At 49.0% G+C, this 25165-nt stretch overlaps 1 protein-coding gene across 2 annotated transcripts; it reads left to right on the top strand.

The window, feature by feature from the left end:
* Positions 1 to 4584: 4584 nt before the first annotated feature.
* SCN3B (sodium voltage-gated channel beta subunit 3) lies at positions 4585 to 24834 on the top strand. Of its 2 annotated transcripts, none has more exons than XM_039496109.1 (6): positions 4585 to 4625; positions 15558 to 15721; positions 18972 to 19197; positions 20549 to 20687; positions 21503 to 21598; positions 23137 to 24834. In XM_039496109.1, exons 1-5 carry the CDS (start codon positions 4589 to 4591, stop codon positions 21564 to 21566), a joined length of 630 nt encoding a protein of 209 aa, XP_039352043.1. In that variant the 5' UTR covers positions 4585 to 4588; the 3' UTR covers positions 21567 to 21598; positions 23137 to 24834. The 2 variants fall into 2 exon arrangements, with proteins under 2 accessions (XP_039352043.1, XP_039352042.1); XM_039496108.1 differs by lacking the exon at positions 4585 to 4625 and adding an exon at positions 5684 to 5997.
* Positions 24835 to 25165: the final 331 nt, after the last annotated feature.

The following is a 25165-nucleotide window of genomic DNA, read 5'->3' as shown; positions in this document are numbered from 1 at the left end:
TCCTACATGGAGCAACATGGAACATAATGCACTTGAAAGCAAGGTGCCACAAATGGTAAAAGACTCTGGCCTTGGTAAAAGTGTAAAGTGGCCACTCAGGTGTAAGCCACTGGATGCTATCAGAGGTGCTGGCATGAGATGATTTCCTGAATGCCGTTGAGGAAGCGTCTGTTCCAGATCAATGCGTGAAGATTTTCAAAGCAGTCCTTGGGGATATAAATTCATCTTCCCTTTTAATGTGTCTAAATTCACCAGACTGATTTGAAAAGCTGTACCACAATCATCCTTAGCTGTGTGTGATTCTTTTCTGAGTTCGGGAATCCTTTTATCACAAGGGGAGTGCCATTATGAACATTGTTAAAGACACACAGTACAAATGGATTGTTGTTTGCCAGAAAAGTTTCCTGTTGCTCACATATGGGAGGATTGTACAATATTTAGCCCTAAGTGGATTCAGTCCTGAAAGCAAAACAGTGCTCAGTGCCAGCTGTGAATGGAGGCAGCTTTGGGGCTATGTTTCCTCTGGCAGGCGAGGATGGCAAAGGCACTTTTCCTTATGCATCCTAACGGATCCAGAAAGCAGGTATTCTGCATTTTAAAAAGGACCAGCTGGCTTTAAAGGGATGACACTAGTTAGATGCCCCTGTAGAGCTGGCAGATCTGCAAAGTAGGGAAGCATACTCTAAAATCAGGGTGCTGCTCAGGGAGTGTATCGAGAACATAGACATGCAGAATCTGTGTGTGATGGAGGGTAGTCCTGGGTGTGTTTGTGGTGGAAAATGCAGTTATCTTAGTGTTGAGTATGGAGACGGAATCCAGGGTATATAAATGCATGTGGAGAATGCTGGTGAAGCCCTGTATAGTTTGTAGCTGTATGTGATGGAGAGAGAGCCCTGGGTGGATAGATGTACAGAGTATGCAAATACACCCCGTGCAGAGATGAGCAATGTGAGGGAGAGACAAATCAGGATATATGTACCTATATGGAGAACACAGAGGAAGCCAACACAGGATGGTGTGCATGGATTTGATAGAGATGGAGCTATAGCTGTGTGTGCAGAAAGAATGGAGAAATAGCACTGTGCAGTGGCACTTATGTGTGATGGAGATGTAGGCTTAGTAATATGTACTTGCATGGAGAATATAGTGGCAGCCCTGCATGTAGGAGGGTGTGTGATGGGGATGTAGCTTTGGCTGTGTGTGAGAAGGCATCTAAAACCTTGTGAATGAAAAAACCCTATAGATTTAATAGCACATTGTAAACTTCAAATCTTCCTACAGAAGCTACTGGAGAATTAGATCCCTGCTATAGAGTGCTATACTATGTTTTTTAAAAAACCATAGCAAGGATGCCATTTTCTATTGAATCCTATAGCTTTTGATTTGCTCATCGGCCCTATTCCATTTCTATAGAGCGTTACTGCTTCCATCCCAATTATAGACTCCTCTCTACGGGCAGTGGTGTACGTGTGTACACAGGGGATCTGATCCTCTTCCTTCCAGATCATTCTCCCCAGCATTAATTACACATCAGGAGGTAGCACTGTCACTGCCTCTTGCTATTTGGCCATTGCGCTGTTCCAGTGGCCTTGATGTTGGAATGATTGACTGTGAGCAGTTGGTGACAGGTTTGGGTCTGTGTTGTCTCCTAGCAGCCAGGAGAGGCTGTTCAGGGAAGGAGCCTTCTGATGTTTGTCTGCCAAATGAGGATAACAATTCAGTCTAAGCAAATTAATGTGATTGTTGTGAGGATCGGGGAGCATTGCTTGGGCAGCCATTACACAGTAGCAAGCCATGCAGGCTTTGCACTGCCCCTTTCATGTCCTAGCCCAAGGGGCATAATGAAGAAGGGAGTTTGTTAGGGGGGCAGCTAAGCTGAATTTATTTTTATCTCCTGACCTTAATATGCTGACACAAAAGCTTCCGTCTTTTTTCCTGTGCTGCAGTATCTGGGTGGGTTGCCATAGAAACCCCGACATGGTAAGTGGTGCTGCTTTTGGTAGCACTCAACATTTATATCCCCTCAATGTTTCAGTCCACACCGGAGGTCTGAAAGGGCGGAGGGTTTGCCTCAGGGTCCTTCATTTACTCTGTGTGCGTGTGCAGGCGGGGAGGGGCGTGTTTGTGTTAAGGTGTGTGTATTCTCTGGCTCTTTCTCAGCAAACCTGGACAAGCAGACCAAAATTAGGTGTGGCAGAAATGGAATCACTCTCCAGCGGTGGCAGAAACTGGACTGCATGCTGTTATAGTTGGCACACGGGAGGTGTTTATTCTCTATCTCCCATGAGGTTAAAAACAAGTGAGGACTTAAGAATAAGTCCCCACTAGGCCCAAGAAGATGAGTCTGTAGCATGGGCAGAGCAAGAACGAGGGGATCTTACCTACTGGAAGTCTGGCAGAACCCTCAAAGCTGGGCAGGGGAATTCAGTGCCCATTTGCCCATTTGGCCCAGGGATTTTCATGTTAGGTTCTGTTCCCAGCTCTGCCACCCTTTCCTTCAGAGAAGCCACTTTGCCCCTCTATACTTCAGTTTCCCCATCTGTAGATTGGGGGTAAGACCACCAACCTCACAAGGATTGTCAGAGGCTTAATTCATTATTAACTGCAAAGTGCTATGAGCCTGAAAATGGCAGTGGTTGGAGTACCGCACATGATTGCTATTTAATGAGTCATTTGTTGCTGACCATATACTGTTAAGTCCAGCGAGACATGTTTTTCTGCTTTCTGCACCCTCACTCTCCCAGGCTGGGGAATCCAGCGTTAGGGTTGAAAGAGGGCTTCATTCATATGAAACCTCCTCCCAGGAAGATGTATATAGGTCAGGTGCCTGATGGAGGGACCATACCAAGGAATAGGAAAGTGCACAGCCAATTAGCAGCTGCTATTGATCTTCAGCTTCCTCTTAAGCACATGTTCTCAGACAGGCCTCCTTTCTTTCACTGTCAGGCTTCTGTAAGGCGGCTGCAATTGGAGCAGCTATCGCACATGAAATACTGCTTGGCTATTCCAAGCGTCCTGTGTTTTGCAGGGACTTGTTTTTTCCAGCAGCGCACCTGGCTTGCTGAGAACAGATGTTAATTCCACTGCACTTTTTCAAACACATGGCTGTCAGATGAGACAGCCAGGAACATTATTCAATAGCTTCTGAATGTCTATAAAAAGCCCTACAAAGCAGCATCCTTCCACTAAGCATAATTTAGACTGTAGCAGGTGAACTGGGGACAAATCCTATATATCTCTAGGACAGTGGCTCTCAAACTTTTGTACTGGTGACCCCTTTTACATAGCAAGCTTCTGAGTGTGACCCCCCCTTATAAATTAAAAACACTTTTAAATATATTTAACACTATTATAAATGCTGGATGCAAAGCAGGGTTTGGGATGGAGGTTGACAGCTTGTGACCCCTCCCCATGTAATAACCTCGTGACCCCCTGAGCAGTCCCCACCCCCAGTTTGAGAACCCCTGGTCTAGGTCCTGTGTCCTTGATTTGGGGCTCATCTACATGCGGAAATTATTCTTGATTAAAGTAGAGTTGATTAACTCCAGATTAACTCTCCATGTGAATGCTTTTATTTTGGTTTTTCTGGGTTAGTTTAGCCTGCCTTGAAAAAGGCATCATTATTCCAGAAGAAGAGCATTCACATGGAGAGTTAAACTGGAATAGCTATTCCAGGAAATTTCTGATGTAGATATGCCTTTAGTTATTGTGTCTGCAGCACTGTGTCCCTGGGCACTGAGGGAGCCGAGCCGGTGGCTTAATGCTCAGTGTGATGGACTATATCTTACCTTGTGCCGCAGGTCTTACTGGCTAGGAATTATCCTCCCACTGAGCCTTGTTCAGTCTGCAAGTGTCATTAAACTGGAGAAGGGCATCCTTTGGGTGTGGGGGTGGGTTAGAAGGAACCTGTTATCTGAGAACAACACGACGACTTCTTATCCCTCACTACTTGAGCACAAGGCATCATGTGACCCACCGTCCATGGTTAGATTACAAGCACTTTCTATATTTTGGGATATTGTCTAGCACAACAGGGGTGTGGCCTTGTTGGCCTTACTGGAGCTGCCTTCCTCCCCCACCCTATACAGAAGTCAAACTACACCTATGATTCTGGGTGCAGTAGGATTAATTAAAAGGACCATGTGTCTCATCCTGCTGTCACAGGAGCAGCTGCTCCCTATCCTGCCTCTTCCAAGAAGAAATAACGGGGAAACCAAAAAGAAAGAAAGAAAGGAAGGAAGGAAGGAAGAAAGAAAGAAAGGGAGCATTTAATGAGCATCCACTTTCCCCAGATCTGCTCAGCTGTGACCTTGAGTGCCCTTCAGCACTGGAGGAATACATGGTGGGTGTTGTGGCTGCCCTCCAAGAGCAGAGAGCCCAGCCTGCTGTTGGCATTAACTGCTGGGGAACAGGCTGATACGTGAGAAGAGAGGATTTCCCAGTATTTCCTACTGTTACATTAATGACCTTCAGAGCCTTCCAAATGTTAGAAATAAGCTCCTCACGAGGCGAGGACGTCCTGTGTCCTGCCAGTGGATAAATATCTCATGCCTCCTCCCCCAGCTTTATTTTGGGGCTGGGACGGGGGATGCTACCATCGCCAGCTCTCCTTGCAAAGCTGCCATGTAAGTGCAGATGGTGAAGAATAAATGCAAAGCTAGTGATCTCTCGGCTGACTCTAGAGCGCTCGGTGAAAAGCCCCAGGCAGGGGGAACATCCGAGCAGATTAAACTAATGGCACGTGGTGTGACATGCCAGCGCCGAATTCTTGCCGGTCCGTTGGCTTGCAGTTAGCGATGCCCAGAAATCAGACAGGAGCGCACGACACCCCCCACCCCTCCCGTCACGATTCCTTTCCGAGCGAGCAGCACATGCTCTCGCTGAGTGCATGGCTTGTTCCAGAAAGAGGATTGCGCTGTTATTGCTCTGCGATGATGGAACTAAAGGCGAGGAGGGGGAGTGAGTCCTGGCTATTAGCTAGAAAGCTCTGGCATGATCATTAGCCTGGAGGGAGGCTCTGATTGCCTAGAAGGATGCTGGGGCGCGGGGGGGGGAGCAGGGCAGGGGAGGCAGCAGCGGAGGCTGCTGTCTGATGAGTGGGGTGGTGGGTCTGTCTCTGGCTGGGAGAGGAAGGGAGGTGTCTGCGCATGCTTGGCTCGGGCGACCGTCCCTCGGGAAGGCTGGGCTCGCTGCTGATGCTGCCGGGGAAGCGTGTGTAGCAGGGAGGCTGCCCGGCCCCAGGGCGCTAGGATGCACCTGGCCCGCGGGAGGGGCGGAGAGAAACGCGCCTCCAGCCGGCTGATCCCAGGCCAGGGGCGCGCCCCTCCCAGCCGCCGCTGCTCCAGACCGTGCCGGATCCGGGCTCTGGGGCGGTCCGGGCGGGTCTGATTTGGGGGAGCTGCCTTCCCCCGGCCCTGGCTGTTGTATTGCGTGCGCCAAGCCGGTCCCTCTGGCACTCAGCAGCGGGTGCCGTGCGCGGAGCCTCCATCTCCATGGTGCGCTGCTCTTAGCAACACCCGCTGGCCGGGAGGAGGAGGAGGAAGGGTTGCAGCCGACCCCGGCAGGGAGCAGGCTGCCCAGCGCCTCCTGAGTGGAGCTGTCCAGGATTTCGCTCGGTGGGGGGCTGGGGGGTGGTGATCCGGCTCCCGGGAGACCTGTCCGTGGTGCTGACGCCAGCCCCTTTGGGGTTCAAGCCAGCTTCTTGCATGGATTTCTCCCCACAAGAAAATGGCATCTTAAAGTCACACTGACTGAGCTCCCTGCTTCCACACCTCCCTCCCCCGTGTCCCTAGCTTGATCCCCGCTGACCGATCACAGCAGACAAGCACGGATCAGCTAGCAGCCTGATACCCTGTTGCACCTGGGCACGGCGTGGTGTGGGGAGAAGGATCCTTTTTGGAAAGAGCCTTTATCCAGTCTGAGAACCATCTCCACTAGGAATCATGGCTGCTCTCGCAACGGGTTTCTGTCTCTCTTCAGTCCTGTTGGTTATATGGGGTAGGTGCCTCCATTCTTTGTGGGGTTGGATTGGGTTCCTCCAAGCAACTCTGAGCTTGGCTGCTGTGGCATGTTTCTCTAAAGACGTTCTTCTCCCAGAGAGCCTCCTCTAAGACGCGCTCGAATAAAATCCAGCCTCAATAGTGGCTTTTAGTTTGGTTGACAGAGCGAAGGAAATGGCATTGATATTAAGTTAATTGCATCAATTAGGATATTATTAAGTGGCCTTATCACAGAAGCTGTGTTTTTCTATAATGATTGTGTGTGCTTTACTTCTTCTTCTTTACTCTTGTTTTAAAATATTATATATGTTGATTTAACATTCAGTTGTTCCTAAGGGGCTGAAAGCATATACAAGTAAAGCAGACCATATGGATTGATGTTTTAAAGCTGTTGCCTACTGATTTCAGCGGGTGACCCCTGGTTCATGTAAATCAAAGAGAATTTGTATTGCAATTATTTCAGTTTACTTATGAAATCTAGAGGGTTGTTGCTGCTTTTACAAATGTGGCTATTTTTATTTGATTTATTTGTATTTTTTGGAAATGTCTCACTGGTGCCAAGAAATGTCCAACATGTTCTTTGCGTTTTCCCCATGAGTGCTTATTCCAGTGGTGCTGTCAACAGTGTGAATGGGAAATTGTCAGAGGGACCTAGTCATGCTAGTCCCAATATTTACCCCAGAGCAACACAGTATTGAAATCCTGGCTTAATGAACCTACTTCTATATCATCGGGGCACACATATGGGCTGCAAGAGACCACTCTTCAACCCCCCCTTCTCAACGGGCAGAAAGGTTTGACCCTTGCCGTCATTTCCAACCCTATGACTCTATGAAAGGGGATTAGAACAAATAGCTCTTCACAGCCCACCTAAGAAGCTGGCCTAGAGAAGGAACCTTGCCCATTATCTGGCTGAAATAATATTTAATTAAAGTGGAATGGCAAAACTGAGGCTGCTCCCAACACTGTAGACCAGGACCCAATGATTAGGGCACTCATCCAGGTGGTAGGTGAGCCCTTTTCAAATCCCTTCTCCTCATCGGGCAGAGGGGGAAATTAAGAACATAAGAACGGCCATACTGGGTCAGCCCAATAATCCATCTAGCCTGGTAACCTGTCTTCCGACACTGGCCAATGCCAGATGCTTCCAAGGCAATCAATAAAAGAGGGCAATTATCAAGCGATCCATCCACTGTTGGTCACTCCCAGCATCTGGCAAGAGCTTAAGGATTCCCAGAGCATGGGGCTGCATCTCTGACTGTCTTGGCTAATAGCCATTGATGGGCCCATTAGCCATGAACTTTCTATTTCATTTTTGAACCCACTTATAGTTTTTGCCTACACGTCAACTGGCAACCACTTCCACAGGCTGACTGTGCATTGCATGAAGAAGTACTGCCTTTCGTTTGGGTTAAACCTGCCGCCTACTAATTCCAGCGGGTGACCCTTGGTTCTTGCATTGCGTGAAGGGGTGAATAACACGTCCAAAGTCATGTTCTACACCCATGTCATGATTGTCTAGACCTCTATCAGATCCAGCCTTAACTATCTCTTTTCCCAGCTGAACCCGAAGCAGCCCCCAACCCCCATCCCAGGCAAGGCCCCTAAGCACTAGGTTAAAAGTGACACGGGAGGCCTCTGCCGCCTTCCCCCTGGGCTGTCTTGCGGGGCGTTGGGCAGGTCCCTAACCAGCTCGCGCTAAGTGGGTTAGGCACCGAAGTGACCTGAGGGATTCTGGGCCGTGGCCGGCAAGCAGAGGTTGGGAGGGGAAGACGCTGGGTCAATTTCCTTCTCCCCGCCTGACGAGCAGGGAGTCGAAGAGGGCCCTGCAGTCTCTCGAGCGCGAGCCCCGGCACCAAAGGAAAGGAGAGCCTGAGGAGGCTTGCCGGTTGTGGCGCGTGGAGGCTGTGCCACTTTCCTTCAGTAGTAACTGGGCAGACTTGCTACCTGCACCTCTCTGTAGTCCAGTGGCGCAGGTACTTACCCGGCGTGTGGCTGACGCTAGTTCAACTTCTCCCCCAGCTTGCTGAGGAAGCACTCGAATGGGCTGTTCTGCAGCAAAGTGCCAGCTGCTGGACTCAGAGGTGTTCTCCTGGGGTGCTTGGGCCCCTTGACTGTGTCTTTTTTTCTGCTGAAGCCGGTCCATTTACTTGCATTACATAGTCACGGGGCCAACCAGACACTCAGCAGCGCGCTGTAGACAGGGGCTTGTGCTGCGTGCCCAGCATGTGGGCGGTTGGGGTTCAAAACCCCTTCCTTCTTGCTTAGATGGGATGTGAACCTTGATCTCCTGCCTCTCCGCTGAATGGCCTGAGTACCGGGCTAGGCGGCTTTCCCATGTGGGGACTCTCTCTGTCTTTTCTGTTGAAGGAGGGTCACTTTGGTGACATAGTCATTGGGCCAGAGCCCCAGCCGGCCGGTTGGGTTAGTGCAGTGGTTAGAGCCCGTGCCCAGCAGCCGGCAGGTTGGTAGTTTCCATCCCCTTTCTTCTTGAAGAGAAGGGAGTTGAGCACTTAGCTCTCAACTGAACGGCCTAAGTGCCAGGCTGGGATGTGGGGGCTCCCCCTCTTTTCTGCTGAAGATGGGCCACTGGCAGTAAATAGTACATGAGAATTGGGCCCCAACCTCCCTGTGGCTCCCTCGGTAGTCCCGTGGTTTGGCTCCTTGCTTGCAAACCGGTGAGTGGCTGGTTCAAGACCCCTCCCCCTTTCTGTTTGTTGAGAAGGGATGGTCTCTTGCCTTGCAAGCATTTCACTTTAACTATATATTAACCGGGGCAAGGCAAGCTCTTGTGTCCCTCTATGGTGCAGGGGTTAGGGTGCACACTTACAGTGGGGGCTAACCCCGGTTCAGATCCCTTCCGAGTAGGTTGAGAGGGGGCGGGTGTCTCAATCTCTTACTGCTCCAGCGTTCCACTTTAACTATATATTAACCGGGGCAAGGCAAGCTCTTGTGTCCCTCTATGGTACAGGGGTTAGGGTGCACACTTGCAGTGGGGGCTAACCCCGGTTCAGATCCCTTCAGAGTAGGTTGAGATGGGGTGTGTGTCTCAATCTCTTACTGCTCCAGCGTTCCACTTTAACTATATATTAACCGGGGCAAGGTAAGCTCTTGTGTCCCTCTATGGTACGGGGGTTAGGGTGCTCGCTTGGATTGTGAGTCACCCAGGTTTAAAACCCGGCTCAGGAGAGCCTTTGATGAGTGAGAGGGAGACCTCTCTTAAGTGAGCAAGAGGCGAGTAGCAGAGCAGGAGGACCAGGTAGAGAGAGGAAGATGAGCAGGGCAATAATGTGGCAGGGCAGGAAGGCCTAGGGGGTGGGGCTAGAGAGAGGAAGCAGAGCAATAATAGGGCAGGAGAGCCTGGGGGGAGCAGGAGGAAGATGAGCAATAATAGGTGAGTGGCAGGGCAGGAAGGGGTGGGGAGAGAGGGAGACCTGCCCCAGGCAGAGCAAGAGGTGAGGCAGGGCAGGAGGGGGTAGAGAGAGGTGGGATAGAGTGAGAGGCAGGGCAGGAGGGGGTGGGGGGAGAGAGAGAGAGACCCCCAGGCAAAGCAAGAGGTGAGAGGCAGGGAAGCCTGGGAGATGGCAGGGGCCAGAGGTTGGGGTGAGGAGGAGGAGAAGAGAGGTGAGCACAGCAAGAGGCCCTCCCCATAGAGCTGACTCAGCTCTATAGGGGAGGGCCTCTGCTGTGCTCACCTCTCTCCTCCTCCTCACTCACCCCAACCTCTGGCCCCTGCCATCTCCCCCCAGGCTTCCCTGCCTCTCACCTCATGCTTTGCCTGGGGGGGTCTCCCTCTCTCTCTCCCCACCCCTCCTGCCCTGCCTCTCACTCTATCCCACCTCTCTACCCCCTCCTGCCCTGCCTCACCTCTTGCTCTGCCTGGGGCAGGTCTCCCTCTCTCCCCACCCCCTCCTGCCCGCTTATTGCCCTGCCACTCACCTATTATTGCTCATCTTCCTCCTGCTCCCCCCAGGCTCTCCTGCCCTATTATTGCTCTGCTTCCTCTCTCTAGCCCCACCCCCTAGGCCCTCCTGCCCTGCCACATTATTGCCCTGCTCATCTTCCTTTCTCTTACTCCAGGTCCTCCTACTGGCCTATTATTGCCCTGCTTGTCTTCCTCTCTCTACCAGGCTCTCCTGCTCTGCCACTGGCCTCTTGCTCACTTAAGAGAGGTCTCCCTCTCACTCATCAAAGGCTCTCCTGAGCCGGGTTTTAAACCCAGGTGACTCACAATCCAAGCGAGCACCCTAACCCCCGTACCATAGAGGGACACAAGAGCTTACCTTGCCCCGGTTAATATATAGTTAAAGTGGAATGCTTGAGCGGTAAGAGATTGAGACTCCCCTCCCATTTCAGAGGAGGGATTTGAACCGGCATCTTGTCACTTCCAGGATAAGTGCCCAAGCCACAGGACTACAGCAGGAATCACACAAAGCAACTCGGCCAGTTCTCATGTCATATTTACTGAATGTGGCCTACCTTCAACAGAAAGGACTGAGGGAGACCCCGCAGCCCACTACCTCCTAGCCAGGCACTTAGGCCGTTGGGTTAAGAGGTAGGCAATCACCCTTCAAATCCCGGCTCAGCCAGCATAAAGGGGATTGGAACCCCCACCGGCCCCCTTCTAAAGGCAGGGAGCCAAACCACTGGACCACAGAGAGACTCATGCTGCAAGAGCTGCCCAGTGACTGTTTAATTACCTAATGACATGGGCCCCCCTTCAATAGGATACACTGAGAGAGCCAGCCCATTGCAATACCTCCTAGCCCAGCACTTAGAGCATTGACCTGCCAGGTAAGAGACCAAGGTTTGAATCCCGTCTCGGGCAGCATAAAGGGGATTTGAACTCCAGCCACCCACAGGCCAGCCACAACCCCAACCGCTAGACCACACAGGGCTGCTTGTGGGTGCTTTGGCCCAATGAGTATGTAATGAAAGAGCAGCAGCTTCAACAGACAAGAGCAAGGGAGCCCCAGGGGCAGAATACTGCCTAGCCCAGCACTTAGGCCGTTCACTTGCCAGGTAAGAGACCAAGGTTTGAATCCTATCACAGGCAGCATAAAGGAGATTTGAACCCCAGCTTCCCACAGGGCAGCCACAACCCCAAACCACTAGACCACACAAGCTTGCTTGCTAGAGTTGCGACCCAATGAATATGTAATGAAGAATAGAACAATTACGGCAGAAAAATTGGACATAGATGCCACCAGCAGGCCTCAATGAGAGCCTCTCTTAGCTCAGCAACTGCATGTTCACTTTGGAGGCAGGAAACGGCTCTTCAAGTCCCTTCTCAGCAAGCTGAGAAAGGAGTTGAACCTGCATCATCCACATGCCGGGTAAAGCCCCAAGCCACTGGACTACGGAGAAGTTGACAGCAAACACCTTTCCCAGTTGCTCTTTAATGCAAGGGGCACCACCTCCATCGCTCTAGCTGTAGAACCAGACACAGACCTGGGCTGCTGCAGCACGTTTCTCTTCCCGCACACCCCTTTCGAGGAAAGGGTGATTTGAACCAGCAGCTCTCACAGCCCCCAGGAGAAGCCCAACCACTGGATTAGAGAGGGAGCCTTGCGTTTCACCTCACCCCACCCCGGTGCTATTTAAATCAAGTAGAACAGCTTCAACAGGCACCGTTGAGCAGCCCGGGACCCATGATTGGGGCACTCCCCGGGGCGGTAGGTGAGGCCTTTTCAAATCCCTTCCCGGCAGGCCAGGGGGAAATGACGCCCGTAAGAACGGCCAGACTGGGGCCGAGCCAATGAGCCTTCCGGCCCGGTCGCCGCTCTTCCCGCGGGGGCGGATGCTTTAACGGCAATGACCAGAAGAGGGCAATGAGCCGGTGAGCTACGCCCACCCTCTGGCAGCCCTGTGGTCTCAGGACGCCCGGAGCACTGGGCTGCGTCCCTGACGCTCTTGGCTAATAGCTTTGGTGGAGCTATTCTCCACAAACTCTCTCATTCGTTTCCACTCTCCGCTTACAGTTTGGCCTTCACCCCGTCAACTGGCGATGAGCTCCACGGGCCGACCGTGCGTTGTGGGAAGCCGTGCGGCCTTTGGTTTGGTTTCATGTTTGGTATTCGTGTCCTCGGGTCACCTGCCTCGTGTGCTACGTGCAGGGGTAACTAAACACGTCCTTAGTCACTTCACACCTTTTATAGAGCTCTGGCACCTCCCCGCTTCGGCATGGCTCGTCCACGCTGAAATGAGACCAGGGCCCCCTCCCACAATCACAGGGGAGGACCCTAAGCACTAGGCTGAAAGTTACATGACAGGCCTCAGCCTCCTTCCCCCTCTCTCCTCAGCTGTTTTGTGGGGCATTCGCAGGTACCGAACAAGCTCAAAAGAAACGGTTTAGTCACCTGTGGGGTTCCTGGCCGTGGCTGGCAAGAATCCTTTGGTACCGGGGAGGGGAAGACGCTGGTTCAATTTCCTTCTCCCTGCCCGATGAGGCGGGATTTCAGTAGGGCTCTGCATTGTCGCAAGTGTGAGCCCCAGGAAGGGATAGTAGGAGCTGGGTTGCTCTTTGTGGCAGCCTGAAGCTGGGCCACATCCATTAAAGAGCAGTTGGGAAAGAGCTCTCCCCATGTATCCCTCGGTAGTCCAGTGGCTTAGGTCCTTACCCAGCATGTGGATGATGCGGGTTCAACTCCTGTCTCAGCTTGCTGAGAAGGGACCTGAACAGCTGTCTCCAAAGTAAACGTGCAGCTGCTGGACTAAGAGAGGTTCTGATTGGGGCCTGGTGGTGGCATCTCTGTCCAATTTTTCTGCTGTAATTGTTCCATTTTCATTACATATTCATTGGGTCGCAACACTGGCCAGCAAACTTGTGTGGTCTAGCGGTTGGGGGTTGTGGCTGGCCTGTGGGATGCTGGGGTTCAAATCCCCTTTATGCTGCCCAAGATGGGATTCAAACCTTGGTCTCTTACCTGGTAGGTCAATGCTCTAAGTGCTGGGCTAGGAGGTAGTCTAATGGGCTGACTCCCTCAGTGTTTCCTATTGAAGGTGGGCCAATGTCAATAGGTAGTTAAACAGTCACTGGGCCACTACTACACCGTGACTCCCTCTGTGGTCTGGTGGTTTGGATGCCTTTGTTTAGGAAGTGGCAGATGCCAGTTCGAGTCCCCTTTATGCTGGCTGAGACGGGATTTGAAGGGTGATTGCCTACCTCTCAACCCAATGGCCTAAGTGCCTGGCTAGTGAGCTGTGGGGTCTCCCTCGGTCCTTTCTGTTGAAGGTAGGCCACAATCAGTAAATATGACATGAGAATTGGGCCAATGGCTCTGTGTGATTCCTTCTGTAGTCCTGTGGCTTGGGCACTTACCCCAGACATGACAAGGTGCTGGTTCTAATCCCTCCCCTGAAATGGGAGGGGCGTCTCAATCTCTTACCGCTCAAGCGTCCCACTTTAACTATATATTAACCGGAGCAAGGGAAGCTCTCAAGTCCCTCTACGGTACAGGGGTTAGGGTGCTTGCTTGGATTGTAGGTGACCCTGGTTTAATACCCTGCTGTGTGGGACAGGAGGGCCTCTGGTGGGTGAGAGGAGACCCCTCCTAGCTGAGCAAGAGGCCTGTGACAGGGCCTCTTGCTCTTTTAATTAAAGGGGCTTTTGCTGCTGAGCAGTAAAACCCCCTCTCTCTCTTGTCCACCATGAGATACACACCCAGGTTGAGGCAGGCCCCCAGGGCACTCCCCTGCTCTTTTGAGGGGTGTGTACTGGGGGCTGCCACCTCCTGGGGAGAGTCACTGGTGAGCGATCCCTGTCCAAATCCCCTCTCAGTCCCAAAAAGACAATGGCCTCTTGAGAAAGAGAGGGGGTTCAGACAAGGATGGCCCACTGCAAAGGACCTTCACCTGGGAGACAGGACATCCCTGTGCAAATCCCTGCTGAACAGGCAGCTGGGGGATTTGAACCAGAATTTCCCACAACCCAGGTGAGTATCCTAACTACTGGACTACAGAGTGAGAGTTGGTGGTGGGCTGGCCCAGAGCACATTTAACTAAAGCGGAACAGCTTCAAGAGGCAAGAAGGAGACAGCCAACCCCCTTACTATTACAGGAAGGTCAGTGGACACACACCGGGTGAGATTCAAACCCCCATTTTTGGCACCCCAGGTACATAGCATGACTATCAACCTACAGAGGGTACTGGGAGAGTAGGAGGCCCAAATACCATTTAATTAAAGTGAAACAGCTTTGAAAGGCAAGAAGGACAGCATCCCCAATGCTACCACAGAAAGATGAGCAACACATCTACCTGGGGAGATTTGAATTCACATCTGCCCCCATCCCATGCACCCAGTTGAACCACCATCAACCTACAGAGGAAACTGTAGCTCTGTAAGGCCCAAATACTATTTAATTAAAGTAGAACAGCTGCCACTAGTAAGAGGGACGCAGCCCCCAAAAACCACCAGTGTTAAAGGCTCATCTCAAGCCCTTTTTAGTATCAGCAGACATGGGGAATTGAACCCACAGCACCCACACCCCACACATGTGGCCCAACTGCTGGACCATGGCAGGCGAGATTCAAGCCCACAACTCCCCCCAGGCAAAGACCATGGCCATCAGCCTACAGAGGGTACGGGGCTTTCCTAATCTAGGTGAATAGCCTAACCACAGGACTACAGAGGGTGGTGCAGGTTTTTAGCAGCCAAAATAATATTTAATTAAGGTGGATCAGCTGCAAAAGGCAAGCCCAGACCCCATGTATAGGAAAGAGGATGAAGGTAACAGTCAGCATCTTGATAGAGCGAAGACATATGTGGCCATGTACAAAGCGGACACTAGAGATGATATTGCCCATCCCAGGGCAGCATGGGTTTACATTATGTCATAGCAGCATTTGATGAGTAGGAGCATTCTGCCTTGTTACAGAGGGAAATATTTTACATTTGCCAATTTTTATGTTGACCTAATTGAAAGCCTTTTTGGCTAGCATACCCACCAAATCTGTAGTTTACCCCAGATGCCAATTCTGCCTGACTCTAAGCCTCTTATGCTTAAATAAAAATTACAAAACCACAAAACTGGAAGAGTTGAGCCTAGCGAACTCTAATTGTCAGGTTTGGACACATCATCAGCCTGAAACATTCATCCTGCTTCACTTAGAGCACAATAGCTCCTAGAGGCTGGATTCAGAGGTTGTTCTAATACAGAGTTCAGTAAGTGCTGTAATAGAGTTCTCTACATGCCTGAGTGTTAGTGGGTGGGAGAGAATGTACTATGTTGCTTCCTCTCTAAAGTAGCATTAATTACTCGAAAAAAGGACTTAAAATGTGGCAAAGCAGCTGCTGCCAAGATGATTTTGCCCACAGCAATCACATGTTAATTATTTCATACTTATATAGTTCAGCTTGGAGAAGGAAAGTTTGTAAAACTTGCCGGTTTAGACTTTTATCCATTGTCCATGAGCATTAGTAATAAATCAGATGGTTTTCCACTGAGGTTTATTATGTGTCTATAATAAGAGACCTGAATAACAGATCATTTGTTTTTCTCCATCTCTATCCCGGTGTTTCTCTCCATCTCCTGCTATTCTGCCCCCATGGTCTTCAGTTGGTGCCTGTTCTCCAGTCTGTGTGGAAGTCCCATCAGAGACGGAGGCTGTCCAAGGAACTCACATGAAGCTGCTCTGTATCTCCTGCATGAAGAGAGAAGAGGTTTCTGCAAGCACCGTGGTGGAATGGTTCTACAAGACTGAAGGGGGGGAAGATGAGCTGGTATGTATATTTGCTAACCTAATTCATTGCTACCATACCCCTTAGTATGGAGAAAATGTCCAGGGAATGTATTGGGGGAGCAAGGTAAAAAGGCCTGGGAGAACATTAACTTCGGTTTTGTGGTACGGTTTTGGTGAGGGTCACACAAGGAAAATAAGAAAAGCAAGTGTAACTTGGGTGATGTGTGTGTCACATCTGAAGTTTGATTTGAGGAAAACAGAAATGTCCAGAGGCCACTCAGACAATATTGAAGATGACAATGCTCCTTCAGTTATTTAACCCCACCCTTGCACTACAGTGGTTTCATTTATATGGCACTTTTCCCCCAGAGATATCAAAGCACTTTACAAGAGCAGCAAAGAGTCCTGTGGCACCTTAATGACTAACAGACGTATTGGAGCATGAGCTTTCATGGGTGAATACCCACTTCGTCGGATGCATGTCAAGCACTTTACAAACATTGTCTCATAACTGTCTCCTCCTAATATCACTGATGCATAAATTGAGTTGATCATTTGTCATGCAGCAGCACTCAGAAGGCCCAATGAAGCTCAAGACCCCATTGTTTGAGGTGCTGTACATACACATAGTAAGAGACGGGCCCTTTCCCAAAGAATTTACAGCCTAAATAGACAAGGCAGCTGAAGGGGAAACGGGCACTGAAACGTGAACTGACTTGCTCAAAGTTACAGGGTTGGTCAGTGGCAGAGTGCAAGCCTGCATTGTGCATTTTGCCTAATTTTGTTTTGCTTTATGCTACTTACAGGAGAAGGCAGCTGATGTGTTTCCCCCAGAACCCAGATCCTAGACTAGGCTTAACAGGCTGCTGGCTGAGACTACCAGAGGAGCAGCTAAAATACAGTAATTTGGCTTCGCTCAAACTTCACGGTGTGACTGCAGGGTACCGATGCAAACAGTCAAACGTGGGTGGAGAGTGCACAATTAGAAGATTGGAGGATGGACTGCCATATCTTGTTACCCATTATGATGTGCCAGTTAGTTGGCTGAACAGTCTAGATATAAATTTGGAGGCATATGAAAGCCATGTCAGAACCAGGAACAGAATTTAGGAGTCCCAATTCCTCACATCAGAATTTAACCCCGAGATCTCACCTTCATGCCCAACGATTGTTCTCTATAAGTCAAATCTCATCCTATTGAAGTTCATGGAATTATAGCCATTGAATTCCCTGAGGCCAGGCTTTAGCGCTACATAGCTCTGTCACCTGCCATTTTAATGATGATGGCACAGTGACATCCCTGTGAAAGTTACTCCATCATCTGATTCAGGAAGCACGGTTAGACTGTCTCTATGTGCTCCTTTGAATGCTGTCTGGGAGGATGTTGGAACTGTCCTTCTAAATGAGTTAAAATAGACGGATGTGGATATGATGGAAAAGAAGCAACAAGTTTCTTAGTCCTAATTACTTGGAGGCCTGAATATATGCAGTTCTTGCATATTTTCACATGTGCAAAGTCTTTGTTTCATCCAAAAAACAAAGCTAGTGGCAATGGTGAGTTCCAGATACGTTCCCACTGTTTTGAGCTCTGATCTGGAGGGACCACTTGGAAGGATGAGAAGGGGATTCAGGGTTGGCGAGCATGCTAATGAGTGACTCAGGGGGTGTTTTAATGGCATGGACTGTTATCCACGAGAGACTGACAAGAGGGTCCACATACTCTCCCCAACCTCCTAAACCACCGTACAGTGCTTCTCATCTGAGCTTCCAATAGGCAGCCCCTATGCCTGTCGGTAGAGGGGGGTGAATCTGATTTTTAAACACTTGCCTCCCTTCTTGCACCTGCAATTTGTGGGGGCAAATAGTAGTGGGTAGAGTTTTGTATCTGCAATTATTCCTGGGCACAATTTAGGACATTTAGACACACAAGGACCTGCTCTATGGATACACCCATTCATCAAAATGACCTCAATGCAGAACAACTTACACTCATAAAGCTGAGCGTGCAGAAAGGAAGGCCCAGCTCAGCACAGGGTGAAAATCAGGACTCCAATGCTCGTGGCTGTTGTGATGGACTCAGACCAGAAAGATATCAGAGAATAGTCCTGTTGGTCTATCAGCCTCAGAATGAGCTGTTCCCTGGGTAGCCAAACAAAGGCTATTCCAGGTCAATCAAGACACCTGACACCAATTTAACCAGTTAAGGTCATTAGGCTAATGCTGGCACCTGACCTTTATTAACTAGCAAAGGGTCAGTTAAGGCTGTTACGCTAATGGAGACAGCTGGAACCAATTAAGGTCCCACTCATACTGCTTAAAAGCTCTCCTATGGAGCTGTTCTCGAGAGAAGCCTAGCTGGAAGAGAGGAAGTGTTGCTGAATCCTGAAGTAAGTGTGATGCTAGGAAAAGGAGACCACTAGGAAGTGGCCTAGGGAATCAAAGCAGTGTCAGTGGTGAAGGTAAAGATGCCAACAGCTGCTACCATTAGGGTTCCAGGGCTAGAACCTGGAGTGGAGAGTGGTTCCCTCCTCCCCCCATGCTCTACAGAGATCCCTTTGAGAAGGGAAGTGGACTTTCCTCCAGGGAGGAGGCCAAACTTTGCCTACTGAGCTCTAAGGAGCAACAGAGACTGTGGGTATTCCACTTTCCCACCTCCCAGACTGTCCTGTGATGAAAGTAGCTCAATAAACTGACCTTTGCCACTGTACAGAGAAAGGGAGGTCATAGTGAGGGCCTTAGCGAGCTTCTGAGGTCACTGAATCCACCTGGAAGCATGGGACCCACCAATACAGGCTTGGAGCTTTGTCACCCTGTGTAAATAAGTCATTATATTTATCGTTAGCGCACTTTCAGTTTTCTCTTGCAATACCTTTGTTTGGCCCCCAATTTCCAGTGTGTAACTTTGTATTTAACATGGTAGCATGATTCAATGGATTTAAGTACTAGCCTGAGAGATAAGGGTTCCATTCCTGCTTCTGCCTCAGACCTGCTTTGATCTTGAATGAGTCACTTTGCCTATCAGTGCCTCAATTTCCCCACCTGTATATAATGGAAATAATTCTAATGGAAATAATTCTATTTGCCCTCTTTGTAAAGTGTGTTGAGCTCTCCAGATGAAGAGCACTATAGAAGTATTAACACCTAATGCTTCAGGAAGAGAAACTCTAAACCACCTGATAGGTGGGAACTGTCCCTAGCTAGAGGGGAATCCCAAGGTGGGGAGTAGGATGCATCCAGAAATGGATAGGTGACTGACTCTTCCTTCTCTCCCCACCCCCATTTCTCTACAGATCTATGAATACAGAAAAGTCTACCATGAATTTCCAAGCCGCTTCAGTGGCCGGCTACAGTGGAACGGGAGCAAAGACATGCAGGATGTGTCCATCACTGTATTAAATGTGACCTTGAATGATTCGGGGATCTACACCTGTAACGTCACCCGGGAGTTTGACTTTGAGATTCATCGCCCACTCTTCACAAGCTCCAGATTGATCCATCTCACTGTGGTAGAGGAGGGTATGGAGGACTGGTGGAAATGCTTTGAACCATTGGGTGTGACCTGCCTTGCCAAGGGCCAAGTCTATTGCTAACCAGACAATGCTCTTTTCAGTAGTATCCCTGGTGAGGAGTGGGGAAGCTGCCAGCGAATAGGTCATTTGCAGACACTTCTGTTTCCCTAGCCACACTTTCTTACAAGTCTGACAGACTCCGAGATGAAACTCTGCACCTCTTGTGCTGGGTGTAGTCCCAGTTTGGGAGCTCAGAAATGTGTCCTGGGCTCATCCAGCAGCTCCTGGGCAGGGGAACAACCAGAGAAACATGCTGTACCAAGCAGGAAGTGCAATGGGCTTCCTGTTTTTTCAGCTCAGTGCACACACTACTCCCTAGTGGCTCTCAGTACACCCTTCTGACAGAGAGCAGCAGCAGTGCAGTTGAACTGGTGATGGCTTCCCTCCACCCCTTCTCTTTTTCTCCCTCCCCCCCATTGGGTGTGATCTCTCTCCATCTCCCTCTTTCTTTCCTGCCTCCAGCTGTGCATTCCTCTTTTCTTCACGTGCATTTCTCCCTTCCCCCTCAATCAGTGAAATGCTGGCCATACTAAGTCAGTACGAGTGGTGTCGCTGGCTTCAGTGGCCAAGATTTCTACACCATATCTGTCCTGATTGTGAATCTCTTTCCCTTCTCTCCTCCAAGTCCTGCTATTTCTTGGTCACCATTAAAAGCATTTTGATTCTGTATTCATTTCTGATAGTCACCTCATTGCTGCACAGGACATCTAGCAATGCATTAGGGGTTAGAAAGAGCACCATGAAAACAAATCGGCATCCAGGATAAGATTGGTTAAAATTTGGGCGGGGGGGGGGGGTCACGCATGTGCCTGCTCTGAGGAGAACATAATTGGAAATAGTGGCAAGCTTGAGCACATGTATCTCATTTCCACCAGCATGCAGGGTGGAACAGCTGATGGAAGTCTCCCCGTAGCCAAACCCTGCCCCTCTCAGACCAGGTTGAGATTCTTCCTCCACTTCTGGCAGGTAGTTTGGGGAGAGGAGCAGCAGATGGCTGCTCAGGTGCTGCAGTTCAAGGTGACATGCAGCTATATTGCCAGGCTCCATTCTTCCTTTAGCTACAGCCTCCTAAGCTACTTGAGACCCTGCCCCCATTTTCTGCAGCAGACTCAGCCTGCTGGCCTTAGTTCCAATAAGAGAGGTACTTAAGCCAACAGTCCTGTGTCTTCTGTTGCTCATTCTTCCAGGTAACTCTATCTGGCTGAAAACAGGAGAGGGCTGGTTCTTTGAGAACCAATTTTGTACTGCACCATCCTCTAAGAGATCAGTGATTTATTTTAATTCTCTTTCCCCAACAGCTGGAGAAGACTTCACATCTGTCATCTCTGAAATTATGATGTATATTCTCCTGGTTTTCCTCACCTTGTGGCTGCTGATAGAAATGGTCTATTGCTACAGGAAGGTCTCCAAAGCAGAGGAGACAGTACAGGAAAATGCGTAAGTAAAAATCCTACAGGCCTCCATTCTGGAGCGAGCTTCTCACCTGCAGCAGAAAAAATGGGGGTGCGGTTCAGAGGTTTCACCAAGGGATCTGGCCACCATTAAAAGCATTTTGAGCTTGTATTCATTTCTGTGGCTGCATCTCAGAATCCTTGTGCAATGTAGCAGGCTTGAGTCTCTCCTGAGAGAGGCTATACACTAGGTTAGCAAGGGACAGTGTTATAACTCAGAGTGACGGCATGCTGGTCAAGCTGTGCAGTGGCCCATAACTGGGGTATTGGAAGGCACCTTGTCAGAAGGGTGTAGGAGACACTTTCCCAGAACCTACCTGCAATATGCCTAACTCATGATCATAAGCATCACACGTTTTTTAAAAACTGAGGCAAACACTGTTCCAGTGTGACACAGCTGAGGATTATTCCACTATTTCCATGCTGTTTTCCCCTCCTTATATGTACATCAGATAACAAGGCCCTTTGTGTGCAGTGGGAGTGGGGAGAAAATATTCTTATGACTTTATCCTGGGTCAAACTCCACACCTGCCCTTGAGGAAGGAGCACACGAAAAACATTTTCGGGAGGGGTGTTCTCTGCAGCGAGAGTCACCCTGCATTTTACTCAGTCAAGGGCAGTTAAGGGCTGACATGTCAGAGGTGCCAAGTTATACATGCTCGGTGCCTCTGAAAATCAGGACATTCAAAGCATGGCAACTCTCAACCAGTCTTACCCTTGAAGCATCTCAGCTTATGCTTGCAGCTAGCACCCGCCCAGGGTTCTTTTTACCTGTGGTGAGCGCTCTCCTTCGATCTGTAGGACTGACTACCTCGCCATTCCATCGGAAAACAAGGAAAACTGCGCTGTGCCCGTGGAGGAGTAGCCAAGAGTAGCTGGGCCATGACCTGCAATAAGGTATGCAAGCTCGATACAAAACAAGGGTATGGCTAGAGCAGGGATAGGAAACCTGCAGCATGCCAGCTGATTTTCAGTGGCACTCACATTGCCCAGGTCCTGGCCACCGGTCCTGGGGCCTCTGCATTTTAATTTAATTTTAAATGAAGCTTCTTAAACATTTTTAAAGCCTTATTTACTTTACATAAAACAATAGTTTAGTTATATATTATAGACTTATAGAAAGAGACCTTCTAAAAACATTAAAATGTATGACTGGCAGGCGAAACCTTAAATTAGAGTGAATAAATGAAGACCTGGCACACCGCTTCTGAAAGGTTGCCAACCCCTGGGCTAGAGCATTGTGCACATGTGGCTGATTCTGCTCCTTGCGGTCTGGGGCACCCTAAAACCACTGGGGAGAGGTGCAGGAAAATGGGGTGGTTGTCGTCCTGGCAAAAGGCTTGGAGAAATGGGGGAGGGGGTCTATGTATCCCAGGCTTGCTTTGGGTCCGACACTTCCACCATGGCCCTAAAGCAGTAAAGCATGTATAGATTGTGGGAGCATTAAGATTATTTTTTAAATCTTAATAGCAAAAGACCTGGCTGTTCTGTAGCCTTGTTCTGCCAGGAATGTATTTATCAGACACTGATGTGCCCCACAATAGCTGAACACTTAATATATTTCTCCTCACACGCACCTCTGTGAAGCAGGACAGGGCTATTATCTCCATGTTACAGATGGGGAAACTGAGGCAGAAAGACTTGCTCAAGTCACACAGTCTATAGTAAAGCAGGGAATTGAACCCAGTTTCTCCACAGTAGAGCTGCTTGGCCATTTTCCATTGAAACCTAGTTGAAGCTGGGCCTTGGGGGTGGCAAGCTCCCTGCTTTGTGGCAGCCTTGAAATTCTGGACAATTTTGCATTTCCTTTCAGGAACACCGTATTTTGGTGTTTCTGAAACAAGATTTTCAGGAATCTACAGTTTGCTGGGGCAATTTTAGTACATCTGTTTGGATTCTCAGTCAGAAAGAAAGCAAATTTGTCAGTAACGAAATCCCCAAGTTTCAGCCAGTTAATCCAGAGTTCCATACTAGTGCTGAACCAGTTTTCCTTTAAGGACTATCCATAGTCCAGCCCTGCACATTTTGTAGGCATTCTTCTAATGCACCCTAGGTCACCAGGGAACTGAGGTCTGGCTCTGGTTGCTCATTGGGTGTGGTATATGCTACCCTGACCATCCCTCCCCAGTTAAAACAAACAAACCTGTTCCTATTTCAGAAGTGTGTAAATGTTGTTCCCCCTTGCTATTTCCAAAAGATGCTGCCCTTTCTATTTTCACACATAGGGCTCAGAGTCAAAGTTGAGAACTCAAAGCCCCATCTCTGTTGGATTGTATGCACTGTTGCATTTTTAACAATGCAGCTGTCTGTGCAGCCTCTCAGGTGCTAGGAGCAGAAGTAACCTCATGTATCATGGTATACAAGACCATACCTCTACTAAGGAAGCGTTAATCACAAAGTGTGTGTGTGGTGGGGTGGGCTTCTGTTCCTTGCAGGAACTCTGAAGTTGGAAGGACCAAGTCACTCCAGCCAGGTTTGGGAAAACTCTGCAGCACCAGGAGGAAATAAGGGGAAAGTGTAAATTCTCTTCCACTTGCCTTGGACATTGCACAGCCTTGACTTTGGCTTCATGACTCCATTTGCTAAAGGATTCTCCTTTGAAGCATGCTGAGGAAAGGGGGTTGGGGTGCAGGTGGCACTGCTCCTTCCTAAGTTTTGCCCCCACTCTCATCCAGTGGCCTTGTAAATACAAGTATCATTTATTACCCTCACCATATTCCTTTGCAAAATATGCTAATTTGACACTGCAGCATTGAGGGGTATGTCACATTACCCTGAACACATGGCCATCAGCAAGGTCATTTTAGCATTGTGCTCAACCTTTTGATAAAGACTGAACAGTCGCTTAATTAAAAATATCATAATCCTGCTCCACTCCAATGCTTGCTATTTACCATTCAAATGCTTGCTCTCCATGCTGCCCAGGACTGTAGGCTGCTGTTCCAAAAATAGGACAAGGATATGGAGAAGCAGAAGCTTAGAGCTGCAAAAAAATGTACAACAGCAGTCAACATGCAGAGAATTAGTGGGCAGCAATCTACCTGCACTAGCTTGCCATGCACACCCTGCTGCATACTACAAGTTCCATAGTGTGCTTTTACCTGCTGCAGAACATTTAGCACATCGTAGCAGGTTTCACACAGTCATTTAACCCATGGCAAGCTAATGGGATGTAGATTTACGGCCTAGCTTGCCGCACACTAACCCTGAATAGCCATGCCCTCAGGCTGTACCACTGCTAACTTGGGTTTCCCTGCTATAAATTGCAAATTCCAAGAAGTGATGTTAGTTTCATTTGGCAACTGTTTGTCAGAGTTCTAATTGTCTCTATTAGCCTTGCTCTGTTAACTTAAACAATAGTGTTTGCTTATCATGGAAATAACCTCTATCAACTAGTGTCCTCCAACAACCACAGGAGAGCATCCCTGGGAGACACTAGTCCCTGAAATTAGCAAAGTGTCCTCAAATGGAAGAGAGTTAAAGGCCGGAACCCCTGAAGGGAGGAGAGAGTCTGGTTTAGGTAAGCAAGCGAATGAAACGGACTGATTATTCCCAAGTGGGAAAATGATGAGGCAGCTTTGAAATTTGTGGAGCTTTTTATAACTAATTGAAAGTCAAGGTGGGACAGTTGCACCACCTAGAGGCAACCAGTGGTTTTCTCCCATAGCCCTTAATGTGTTTCTTGTGATAATTATTCTCCATGCTGAATACTCAGTGTTAGTCTGATGTGACCTATTATTGCAGAGCCATTCTTGTGTAAATTAAGTTTCACTTATAAACACAGTACTGCACTGCAACAGTATATAAACAGCTGCAGATACAGTAGCAAGGTGGGGGGTTTGGCTTTATTAAATGTAAAACATTTAAGCATGGTGATTGTGGTTTCCCATTCAGAAACATTAGTCTTAGAATCTGAGATTATTGGGGAAACATTTGTCTATATGTAGAAGTGGCACATGAGGGTGAGATGCTGCTGAATGCCATTTTTCAGGAAATGGGAGTCTTTGCTCTTAGCAGATAATGTGATATCCCCTGCTGCAATGACTGCTATACAGCTTGCAAGAGTTAAGTTGAATCTGCCACACTGTTTGCTCCTAAATAAAGCACTCACTGAGTCAGGCATGCTTCCTGCATATGGAATTCCTCTGCTTTTTATGCATAAATTGCAGAGTACACATAAATTGCTCTGTCATTTAAAGTTAGACAGGCCCAAACCAGACTTTTAGGTGATGGTTATTCAGAGACCCAACTAGGATCAGGAGCTGCAGAATACCCTGATTTTTGTAAATCTAAAACCCAGTTCCAAACAGACCTGACCCACAGGGTGTCTGAAATCAGATCCCAGGCTTACAGCTTGAGCCCATCTATGGATTAAGCATGCTCCATCAGCAGTGCCTTAGCCTGGGCACTGGTTTCTTAGAACCCAGTTTTTTAAATGGAGGAAGAACCCTCGCTTACTTAGGT

Source organism: Mauremys reevesii, linkage group 12 (assembly GCF_016161935.1).
Source record: "Mauremys reevesii isolate NIE-2019 linkage group 12, ASM1616193v1, whole genome shotgun sequence".
Classification (NCBI taxonomy): Eukaryota; Metazoa; Chordata; order Testudines; family Geoemydidae; genus Mauremys; species Mauremys reevesii.
This window is presented reverse-complemented; position numbering and strand designations above follow the sequence as displayed.

What these genes read in the sequence shown, in the direction of transcription:
- SCN3B (XM_039496108.1), top strand. Translation starts at nt 5,943, where the DNA reads ATGGCTGCTCTCGCAACGGGTTTCTGTCTCTCTTCAGTCCTGTTGGTT. An exon ending in AAGGGGGGGAAGATGAGCTG is followed by an intron (nt 15,722 to 18,971) that starts GTATGTATATTT and finishes ATTTCTCTACAG; the next exon opens with ATCTATGAATACAGAAAAGT. An exon ending in GAGACAGTACAGGAAAATGC is followed by an intron (nt 20,688 to 21,502) that starts GTAAGTAAAAAT and finishes TTCGATCTGTAG; the next exon opens with GACTGACTACCTCGCCATTC.